This window comes from Mustela lutreola, chromosome 1 (genome assembly GCF_030435805.1).
Source record: "Mustela lutreola isolate mMusLut2 chromosome 1, mMusLut2.pri, whole genome shotgun sequence".
NCBI classification, from domain to species: domain Eukaryota; kingdom Metazoa; phylum Chordata; class Mammalia; order Carnivora; family Mustelidae; genus Mustela; species Mustela lutreola.
This window is the reverse complement of record NC_081290.1, coordinates 13,171,465-13,183,864: the sequence shown is the minus strand read 5'-3', so window position 1 is coordinate 13,183,864 and position 12,400 is coordinate 13,171,465. Positions and strand designations below refer to the sequence as shown.

General features: G+C 36.4%; 1 protein-coding gene across 2 annotated transcripts in view; it reads right to left on the bottom strand.

The window, feature by feature from the left end:
• Positions 1-12,400, bottom strand: part of CENPC (centromere protein C) — a 104,996-nt gene that overhangs the window by 28,994 nt on the left and 63,602 nt on the right. For both annotated transcript variants that reach the window (XM_059160201.1, XM_059160195.1), the window contains exons 10-12: positions 11,423-11,708; positions 4,276-4,419; positions 3,059-3,141 (exon numbers count right to left, since the gene is read on the bottom strand). In XM_059160201.1, the coding sequence (XP_059016184.1) occupies positions 3,059-3,141; positions 4,276-4,419; positions 11,423-11,708 (513 nt within the window). The remainder of the gene's footprint in view (positions 1-3,058; positions 3,142-4,275; positions 4,420-11,422; positions 11,709-12,400) is intronic.

Sequence of the window (12,400 nt, the reverse complement as noted above, 5' to 3'; positions counted from 1 at the left end):
CAATGTCTTATCAACTCTCTTAGGAAAAGCTTTTGCAAAAAATCCTTAAAATAGCCTTTAACATCCTATGTGATCTTTCATTCTCGTTATCTCTGTGACATCATCTCCTAATACCTCTCTCTTTGCTCCGCCCAGTCTCCTGAGTGTTTCCTGCCATCAGACTCATTATCATATCAAAACTGGCCTTGTTCTTCCCTGACTTGAGGTATTTCCTGATACAGCTACAGGATTTGCTTCCTCATTTTTTCCTCAGATGATCACGTCCTCAGTAATGCCTTTTCTGCCCATCTACCTAAGCATGTAACCACCATTTCCCACCACAAAATCCCTGCTTTATTACTCTACTCTCAATCCAGCAAATCCTAAATTTTGCTCTCATTTTTTATTGTCTTCTATGCTGGTTCCCCCAGAAAGTAGGCTCCAGGGGGACAGAAGTTTTTGTCACTTTTGTTCACTACCACATCTGCAGCCTCTAGAAGGATACATAGTAAATATTCCATAATATTCTATAAATATTAAAGAGTTCGGGGGCACCTGGGTGTAAACATTTGCCTTCAGCTCAGGTCATGATGTCAGAGTTCTGGGATCAAGTCCTGTGTCGGGCTCCCTGCTCAACAGGGAATCTGTTTATCCCTCTTCCTCTCAAATGCCCACTCACCTTCTCTCAAGTAAATAAAAATCTTTAAAAATTAAAAATATTTGAGTTCCATAAATAGTCAAAATATTCAAAAATATATATACACTTATATCAATAAAATAAGTGGATATATATTTCTATATCCATACATGTACACAAAAGAACAGTGTTCTTTTCAAGCACCCATAGGAGAACCCATGAATTTTTTATGTTCTAAGCATACTACAGATCATAAAGAAAACCTTAATAAATTCAAAAAATAAATAATACAAGCCAAAATTCCCTAGAACAATGAAATGAAATTAGAAATTGTTAACAAAGAACAAAACACTTCAGAATAACAGTCAACATAATAATGTTTTAACATAAACCAGATATTAAACTAAATAAGAAAGCTAAGGGATTAGAAATGATATTCCAATTTTACAGATAAGTATGCTGAAGGTAAGAGCAATGAAATTTTTTACTCAAAATAACATAGTAAATAAGTGGTAGAGTTCGACTCTACCAAGAGACTCTGGGGGCCAAGCTGTTGGACTAATATATCCTTAAAAGACTCCTGGGTCAAAGAAAAATCACTGTAATTTAGGGTATACTACAGTAAGAATACAACATTAAGAGTGATCTGGGTGGCTCAGTTGGTCTAGTATCTAACTCTTGATTTCAGCTTAGGCCATGAACTCAGGGTTGTGGGACCGAGTCCTATGTCAGGCTCTGCACTCACAGGGAGTGCTGGAGATTCTCTCTCCCTATGCCCCTCCTCCTAACCTTCCCCGGCTTGTGCTCTTCTTTTTCTTTCTAAAATAAAAGAATAAATCTTTAAAAAGGAAAAAAGAACACAATATTTAAAAAGCTGTAAAACTGGGGCACGTGGGTAGTTCAGTCGGTTGAGAGTCTTGATTTTGGCTCAGGTCCTGATCTCAGGGTCATGAGATCAAGCCCCAGGTGGGGCTCCACACTCAGCACAGAATCTGGTTCAGATTCTCTCTCTCCCTCTTGCTCTGCCCCAACCCTGCTCACACTACAAATAAATAAACAAATAAAATCTTTTCAAAGATTTTAAAAATAAATAAATAAAAAGCTGTAAAATTAAGCTAAAGCTGTAGTCAGGAAAATTTATTGTTTTTTCAAATAAAAAAATTTTTATTATAGAAAAATAATAAGAAAGCATTCAACTTAGAGGAGAAAAATAATAATTCTCAACACAGAGAGAAAAAAAACAATTTAAAAGGGGGCACATGGCTGGCTTGGTTGATAGAGCCTGCAACTCTTGTTATCAGCATTGCAGTTTCAAGCCCCAAGAGATGGGGATGCTTATCTCTAAGCATAGAGATCCCTTAAAACCAGAATCTTTAAAAAAACAAATTCCACATTCCTAGTATTTCAAGAGATGCAAATCAAAAGGAAAAAGAGGGGTGCTGGACGGCTCAGTTAGCTGAGTGTCCAACTCTTGATTTTGGCTCAGATCATGATCTCAGGGTTGTGAGATGAGCTCTGAGCTCAGCAAGGAGTCTGCTTAAGATTCCCTCCCTTTCCCTCTGGCCACCCCACCCCACCATGGCCAGGCCTGCTCATGGGCGCACCTGTGTGTGCTTTCTCTCAAAAAAAAAAAAAAAAAAAAAAAAAAGAGAGAGAGAGAGAGAGAGATTCCAATTTTAAAAAATAAAAAAATAAAAGGAAAATGAATTAGTGACTTAGGAAACAAAAAACAGTATAACAGATTAAATTCCAAGCACATTCTTTAGCAGCATAAAAATTACAAAATTATTAAGAGGCATTTTAAAAACTGTACTATGTGAAATTTCAAATATATTTAAAATAGAAAAAACAATATAATGAAACTGATATACCCATCATACAGCTACAGTATACATGGCTAATCTTTCTTCATTTATACCCTTAACAGCTTAACATACTTATTTTTAAAAAAAGATTTATTTATTTCAGAGAGAGAGAAAGAGAGAGAGAAACTGCAAGGTGGGCAAAAAGAGAGGGAGAGAAAGTCACAAGTAGACTCTACATGAGCATGAGCCCAACACTGGGCCCTATCTTACAACACTAAGATCATGACCTGAGCTGAAATCAAGAACTGGGTACCCAAACAACAGTGCCACCCAGACACCTCTTAACATTTTTCAATACTCAAGTAGATATTTTAAGTGTTAATTACTTCTTTATGTTCTACCTCAAAGAAAGGACTGTCACTCTGTCATTCTCTCTCTCTTCCTGCCTCTATCACACAGGTATAAGATCTTACAAATCTTACAAATTTGTAAGTATCTTAAAAATACTAAGGCTCTTAAGAGTAAGTACTCAATACACACTTGCCACTGGCAACAATTTATATAAAACATAGCACACCCTACTCTGCATGCATAATGCCATAAATATCAAGACAACAAACAATAAGTAATAACCTACTTGAAGTTTCCTGAACTTCCTTGTCATCCACATCAGAATTATTCTTTACAGGTGTTAAATAATTCTTGAGCCTGCAAGGTCCACTTTAAGATAAAAAAGTAAATCATCAAATTTGTGCTTTTATAATACATATATCTAATTTTCTACCCTAATGGTCATTTTTCTCCCCAAAAAGGTTTCCTTCTTATAAAACTAAGAGTGACGTTATAGATCACCAAAAGTATATTTACATGCCAAATAAAACAAAGAATCTAAAATTTAATCCTATAACTGTCAAACAGGACAAATACTGAATTTTATATAACCTTTTAAACTCCATGAATTAATTCTAAATTTTAATTTCAACTCAAGTAACATCCCTTGATAAATCAAATTATAAAAAATTTTAGAAATAAATCAGCTTTTCTTAATTAAAAAATACAGTCAGAAACAAGTAGAATTTAAAATATAGTCCAGAAATTGCTCAGAGATAATTCAGCTTATCCCAGTTCTAGATTCCTTCTTCCATTATGAACCCAGGATAGGCCTAGTAGTCATAACCTACCAAATAGTAAAGAAATCTTAGCCATCACTTAAAAGTCCTGATAATCTGTTATAATTTACCATTCCTTCATTTTAAAAAGGGGTATATGATTTCAGATATTGTAAGAGTAGGTTAACTTGGTTTGTTCACTGAGTGTACCTGTTTTAAACACATACCCACAAATTTTTAAATACTCCTCTTTTCGAGAGAGAGAGCCTAATCCCCCATTCCTTAAATGTGGTCTGGACTTAATGACTTGTTTCCAACAAACAGAATGGAGTAGAAGTGATAGTGCACAACTTCAGGGAGACAATTTTAACCTCCATCATAGTCACACTTTCTCTTGGATTACTTGTTTTGTAAAAAGCCAGCTGTCATGTTGAATACCCTTATGGAGAGGGCCACATAACAAAGACACATAAAGCTAACAGCCATGGAAGCAAACTACCTTATAAGTAGATCCTCCAGTCACAGTCAAGCCATCAAAGGACTACAGACCAGGTAGGTATCTTGAATGCTACACCTCATTAGAACCACTGAGTAAGAACTAGCAAGCTAACCCAGACTTCTTGGCCACAGAAACTATGAAACCACAGATGTTTCCAAGTCACTGTTAAAGTTTGGGGTAATTTGTTACACAGCAATGAGTAACTAGTATAAGGTAAACCCAATTATCCTTAGAACACATACATACCTTCCTTCCAAAACTGAAATCTTCTGCTCTCTAGAATCGAAGTTAGATTCTGCTGGTGTATTGTGTGTAAATCCCTTGATCTGAGACTCCTGATGAACATTCCGTTCACTCATATTATCTTGATCCTTTGTACTTCTTGTACCTCTGTGAAAATGTAAAGTGTAAAGTTGTTTTCATTTCTCCATAAAATATTTCTTTCAGGGATAATACACAATGAGTAAACAATATCATACTGGCTGTAACAAATATTAGATAACCCTGTTTAGGTCCTAGGACATACAACTAACCTAGGAAAAAAATTTGATTCTAGGACTACTAAGAAAAATTTTGAGGGGCACCTGGGTGGCCCACTGGGTTAAAGCCTCTGCCTTCAGCTCAGGTCATGATCCCGGGGTCCTGGGATTGAGCCCCACATCAGGCTCTCTGCTCCGCAGGGGGCCTGTTTCCCCCCTTCTCTCTCTCTGGTTGCCTCTACTTGTGATCTCTGCCTTTCAAATAAATAAATAAATAAATCTTAAAGAAAAAAAAAAAAAAAAGAAAAGAAAAATTCTGAAACGGTACAGACCTGGCCTAAGATAGAGGTGATGACAAGGGGACACAAGGAGACATCACCTACAGGCAGCATATGATGTATATTACACATTTAATCAATCTTTTTTTTTTTTTGAAAATCCACAAGAAACTGAAATTGCTTTCTTTGACACCCCTAGTTAGCCTACTGAGGTACAGTAAGGTGCTCAGAGGGAATCAGGCTCATCTCTTTAACAGCTAATCAGTTTATCTCCAATACATGCAAATAGGATATACTATTCCCAGACTGTATGATTTTTTTCTTCTCTCACATTCCTCTTCTAAGTCCTATATTTTAATTTGTTTCTTGACTCAGTCTATCAACCTACTCTTATCATATGTGAGAAAATAATTTGCATACAACATTACTAAAAAACATGCAGATTTCGGTGCTATAATCATAATCTGAAGAAATAAAAGGGATTATAAGAGATTACTATGAACAATTATGTCAAAAAATTAGATAACCTAGATGAAATGGATAAATTCCTAAAGACACACAAATTACCAAAACTGATTCAAGAAGGAATAATCTCAAAGACCTTTAACAAGAGAATAAATCAGTAATCAAAAAACTACCCAGAAAGAAAAGCCCAGGCCCAAATGGTTTCCCTGCTAAAATCTACCTAGCATTCAAAGAATACAAATTCTTCACAGACTCTTTCAAAAAACAGGAGAACTTCTCAACTTACTTTATAAAGCCAGGAATCTCCTGATACCAAAACTGGACAAAGACATCACAAGAAAACTACACACCAAAAAACTCAACAACATATTAGCAAAAGAAATCTAACAATGTATAAATAGAATCATACATACATCATGACCAAATGGGATTTATACCAGAGATGCAGTTTGGTCTACAACCCAAAAACCAATTAAATAATACATCAGATCAATAACAAACAAAAGAGCATTTAACAAAATCCAACACCTTTTTATGATAAAAATGCTCAACAAAGTAGGATTAGAAGGGAACTGCCTCAGCCTGATAAGGGTATATATGAAAAACCTACACCTAGCAATATGCTAAATGGTGAAAGACTAGATGTTTTCATCCTAAAATTTAGGAACCAGACAAGAAGTCTGCTGTTGCCACTTCTATTGAACACTGTACTAAAGATTTTAGCAAGGGCAATTAGGCAACAGAAGACAAATAAAAAATAGAATGGAAAGGAAGGGTAGAACTATTTCTATTCACAAATGACATGACTTTTATACTCAGAAAATCCTATGAAATATGCTAAAAAGCTATCAAAACTAATAAATGATTATATTGATGGTTTGCACATATCTGTGAATATACTATAAAACCACTGAATTGTACACCTTTCATTAGTAAATTGTATGGTATGTGAAGTACCCTTCATAAACCTGTTTAAAAAGAAATCTACTGTAATTAGCTTCTGTTCTATTAGGCTTACAGAAATAATATAGAAATTAAGTGATTACATAAATTTGAATGAAAGAACCTCAGTGGAAATTGCTTACACTGTAAGTGCTCTAGCTCTTAAAGTTTGGTTTATTTTGTTCCCAAAGGTTTTAACAGGGAAAAAGGAAGTTAGCTTGTAGTTTAATTAATGCTCATGGTCATAAAAAAGCAAAAAATATCACTTTTAAACAAGTTAAAAGTTTCATTATCTGTTAAATACATGCAGAGAGGAAAAATAACTCAAGTAACATTTCTAATCAGGAAGACGCCTTAAAAATAAAAAATTTAAAAAAAGGAAGACTCCTTAGACCAATTAATTCAATTTTGGCTTAAATACTATTATCCATCTCATCCCTGATTTCAATGTGTGCATGTGTTTGTGTGTTTGTACATGTGTACGTGCATGTGTGTCACAGAATATTCTAGAATTGAAAGGTTTAAATTTATTTTCTCAAAAAAAAGTATAGTTTTAATTCCTCAAAGTCCTCTATTCTACTGGTTTTAATATGGTGACAATAATACCTTTGAACACTATAAAATATAAAATTATGTGCCCAACTAATTTAAAAAATAATAATGGTAGTAGGTAATATAGTTAGGGTCTTTTTTCAAGATTTATTTACTTGTTTTAGAGAGAGAGCACAAACAGAGGGAGGGGAAGAGGGAGAGAATCTAGAGCAGACTCCCCTCTAAGGGGGAGCTCATCATATGGGGCTCAATTTCACATTCCATGAGATCATGACCCGAGCTGAAATCACTAGCGGGATATTCAACCAACTGAGCCACACAGGCTCCCCAGTAATAATCTTTTTTTAAAAAGTAATTCTTTTTCTTTTTTTTTTTTTTAAGATTTTGTTTATTGAGAGAGAGGGAATGCCCATGAGTAGGGAGAGGGGCAGAGGGAGAGAGAGAATCTCAACCAGACTCCCCAGTGAGCACAGAGCCCAATGCAGAGTTGGACCCCACAACCCCTAGATCATGACGTTAAGTCCCAATCACAAGTCAGAGGGTCAACCAACTGAGCCACCCAGGCGCCCTAAAATTAATTCTTACAGAGCCATAAATTATAAGAATTCAATGTATCAGCTTAAATTGTGTTTTCAAAACCTTTACTTAACTTTAAGACTTTAGACTACTATTAAATTATGTTAATAATTAATCTTTGGCTATATGGACAATGCCTAAGATAAAAAATAAGAAATTGATTTCTAAATGTAGTTTTAATTTACCCGTCTCACACATTTTAATACCATCAGTTAAATAGACTAAAAATAAGCCAATACCTTCAGATGCTAATATATAACGCATGTTAGCTACTATGAAAACAATGTTAAAAGGTTTATGTAATATGTACTTGGGACACAGCAATAGCTATATAGTTCTTGATTACCCACTTTCATATCCCCAATGTCCAAAGGAAACAAAAGCTCAGTACTTAAAGGCTGAAAATACTTGAGACTACACTAAATAAAACAATTACAGAAAAACACAAATACATATACAAAGTAATGAGTATGTTTTTTATACCAAATCAATTCTTACAATTTATAAAGAAGGTAAAATCAATACAAATTATATACTATCTGCAGAGCCTGGGTGCTCAATCAGTTAAGCATCAGCTCAGGTCTTCTCAGGGATCCTGAGGATCCCATCTCAGGGATCTATCTCAGGGTCCTGGGATCAAGTCTTGCATTGGACTCCCTGCTCAGTGCAGAGTCTGCTTCTCCCTCTCCCTCTGAACCCTCCCCCTTGCTCATGCTCTCGCCCACTGGCTCTCTCTCTCTCTCAAATGAACTAAAAAAAATAAAAAAGAACTCTCACACCTTGTTATAAATCAACCCAACCAATTTGGAGAGTGATGCAGCAGTATTTAGGCAAGTAAACCCTAAAATTCAGCAATTCTACTTCTTATATATATACTACAAGAAATCTCTTTCTTGCACAAGGAAACATCTAAAATGCCCATTCAAAAATCGTTTTTCAACATGCCTGCATGGTTCAGTAGGTTAAGTATCTGCCTTTGGCTTGGGTTGTAACCAGGGTCCTGGAATCAAGTCCTGCACTGGGGGGGGTCCCTGCTCAGTGGGGAGTCAGTCTACTTCTCCCTCTACCCCTGCCCCGTGCTCATGCTTGCTCTCTTGCTCCCTCTCTCAAATAAAATCCTTTAAAAAAAAAATTGTTGGGGCGCTCAGTGGGTTAAAGCCTCTGCCTTCGGCTCAGGTCATGATCCCAGGGTCCTGGGATCGAGCGCCGCATCGGGCTCTCTGCTCGGCAGGGAGCCTGCTTCCTACTTCTCTCTCTCTGCCTGCCTCTCAGCCTACTTGTAATCTCTGCCTCTCAGCCTACTTGTAATCTCTGCCTGTCAAATAAATAAATAAAATCTTAAAAAAAAAAAATTGTTGGGGCGCCTGGGTGGCTCAGTGGGTTAAGCCGCTGCCTTCGGCTCAGGTCATGATCTCAGAGTCCTGGGATCGAGTCCCGCATCGGGCTCTCTGCTCAGCGGAGAGCCTGCTTTCCTCTCTCTCTCTCTGCCTGCCTCTCCATCTACTTGTGATTTCTCTCTGTCAAATAAACAAATAAAATCTTAAAAAAAAAAAAAAAAAATTGTTTTTCACAGTGAAAAATTATCAAGAGACTAAAAACACTGTACAATTGAAAATATAACACTATGTTAATTATATTAGAAGGGAAGAGAAGCATCTGGAAATAAATAAAAGTTATTATCATTTAAAAAAATAACAGCAACACTGGAAACCACCCAAATACTCACCCTTTAATGAATGGATTAAAAAGTGGTGTATTATTTGCAATAAAAAGGAATGAAGTACTAAAAAAGAGAGAGAAACTGAGTATTTTCATATAACCACATAAGATGTTAACTATAAATTCAACCAGCCACTTGTTTTTTATATATATACTGAGAGCTAAGAATGGTTTGTATATTTTTCAAAGGTTACATCTTACAGGATTATTTAACTATAGACATATCTGTTTCTATTTTGCCTTTTGGCCAGCAAAGCCTAAAATATTTACTATCTGACCCTTTAAGAAAAATTTACCAACCTCCACTCTTTATAAAGGAATAAAAATAAATCACTTATCAACAAGAATAATCTCAAAAATGAACTGTGGGGGGAAAAGCAAGTCACAGAAGGATGTGTATACCAATAAAAACCATTTTTATAAACTTTTAAAACCATACCACATGCTGTTCATATATACATGCACACACAGGAAAAGTATAAAAATATCCATGAGAATGGTGACTACCAAATTCAGTATATAGGCTACCGCTAACAAGGGAAAGAATGGGCTCAGCAAACATACAAATGGGATTTTAATAGTCACTATAATATTTTATTTCTTGGGGCGCCTGGGTGGCTCAGTGGGTTAAGCCGCTGCCTTCGGCTCAGGTCATGATCTCAGGGTCCTGGGATCGAGGCCCGCGTCGGGCTCTCTGCTCAGCAGGGAGCCTGCTTCCTCCTCTCTCTCTGCCTGCCTCTCTGCCTGCTTGTGATCTCTCTCTGTCAAATAAATAAATAAAATCTTAAAAAAAAAAAAAAAATATTTTATTTCTTAAGTGAGATCATGGGGGGAATCAGGTGTTCCTTTTTTTTTTTTTTGTAAACCTGAAATATTTTATAAACCTGGAAAGTAGCATGGAAATGCTGTGAAAGAGTTAAAGAGAATGTGTATGGGATTTTTTTTCTGTACTACAATGACATACACTACTACATTTTAGGGCACTATAATTTATTTCCATACATCCCTAACTCCTTGCAGTTTCTCACATACATGTATTATTTGTTGAGTAAATCAAAGAATAAATACTACATCAATAAGCAAAAATATGCAAGAACAACATTTAACTCACTAGGTTGTTAGGATTGATGAAAATTCATTGAAAGCTCCCAGTAATACTGGAGCATACTTAGCACATAATAAGCACTCAAAGTATGTTAACTATTACCACCTTAGGGAGAAGAGAAGTTTTTTGTTTTTTTTTTTTTAAGATTTTATTTAATTGATTTGACAGACAGAGGTGACAAATAGGCAGAGAGGCAGGCAGAGAAAGGAGGAAGCAAACTCCCCGCCGAGCAGAGAGCCTGACATGAGGCTTGATCCCAGGACCCTGGGATCATGACCTGAGCCAAAGGCAGAGGCTTTAACCCACTGAGCCACCCAGGCGCACCGGGATAAGAGAAGTATTAGATGTATTCCTAATTACTGAAATCACATTAACCTCACTTAAAAGGAAGCTAATCAAACTATATATTAAAAATGACTAAGAGGTGCCTGACAAGCTCAGTTGGTTAAGCTTCTGCTTTTGGCTCAGGTCATGATCCCAGGGTCCAGCGACTGAGGTCTGCCTTGGGCTTCCTGATCAACAGGGAGCCTGCTCCTCCTTCTCTCTCTCCCTCTGCTCCTCTCTCCTGCTCATGCGCTGTCTCTTCTCTCTCAAATAAATAAATACAATCTTTTTTTCTTAAAAATGACTAAGATGGCTAATTATACTGAAATTAAAACATAGGGCGCCTGGGTGGCTCAGTGGGTTAAGCCGCTGCCTTCCGCTCAGGTCATGATCTCAGGGTCCTGGGATTGAGTCCCACATCGAGCTCTCTGCTCAGCAGGGAGCCTGCTTCCTCCTCTCTCTCTGCCTGCCTCTCTGCCTACTTGTGATCTCTGTCAAATAAATAAATAAAATCTTTTAAAAAATAAATAAAATGACTAAAATGGTAAATTTTATGTTTTTACCACTTTTTTAAAAAAAGCAACTCTTAAGTGATGATAATAATATTTATTAAATACATCACTCACTGCTGTGAAATGCGTAAGCCTGATGATTCAGAGACCTATACCCCTCAGGCAAATAATATGTTAATAAAATACATATATATATATGTCACTCACACCCACATTCCTTATATTATTCCCATTTTAATATGAGGAAACAAATTCAGATTACTACCTTGCCCTGGGGCATCCTCCAACTAACAGTTGCGTCTGGATTTACAACCACCTTTGCAGACTGCAGAGCCCTTTATGCTAATACTGTTTCCACATAAATGATTAATTGACACTGACCAACTATTAAATGCTGAACACCAAAAATAACTATGTTGTATACCTAACTATATTGTATACCTAAGAAGATTTTTCTTCTCAGCCAGGTCTTCCTTATCATTTTCCAATGACTCATTCTGGGAACAACTGGAAATTTCATCATGGTCAATAATTCTTCCAGAATCTTTAGCGTTTAAAAACTCCTGTGCTCTTGAGCTGCCCGAAGTAGTACTCTTCTGCCCTTTAAATGGAATAGTTTTTTCCTCAATGTTTTTAGTTGATTGATTTGACTTTTCAGTAGGTTTTCGTCTACTGTTGTGACACACTGACAATTCATTTCTTCTTGGAGAATTGCTATAAAGAAGACCTGAAGGATTCAATGATAACCTAAAGTTAGCATAATGTTTACCCAGATTATCCGGCTCACTGACAACATTATTTATTTACACATAAACACACACGCCAGTTTCAAAGGCTATGTTTGTTTTCAAATTAAATTCATAAAATGCAGCTTTTCAACCCCTTTAAATTTATCACAAGCTTCCAAAACCACCCTTTGTGTCTCTCCCCACTACTCCTTCGGCCATCCTTAAGATCCTATTATTTCCCAAGCTTCCAGCTCCAGCTTCTCACTCTGGATCCCTACTTTGAGGGACCCTGCTGCTCTGAACTTTAATTACTATGTAGATGCTAGTATCATAATATTCACCTACCACTCTTCCGCAAACCTGACCTTTTGGTTTTAGTTCCTATCTTAATGAAAAGTATAACAATTTACCCAAATACCTATATCAGAAATCTGAGTCATCCAAGACTCCTGTCCCTATCCACAACCAAATCCCCTAATCCTGTCATTTCTACATTCTTAATACCTCTCAAATCCACTTCTTTCAAGTTCTCCGGCCTATCACTGACCTTCAGCATTTAACTGGGTTATTAAAGCTCCTCTTAGTCTCCCTTTCTCTAGCTTTGCTGTTCTTCAATCCATTCTTCACACTGCTTCAAGAATCATCTTAGGAAAACACAAGTTGAATAATGACAACCTTGCTAAAATCTTTT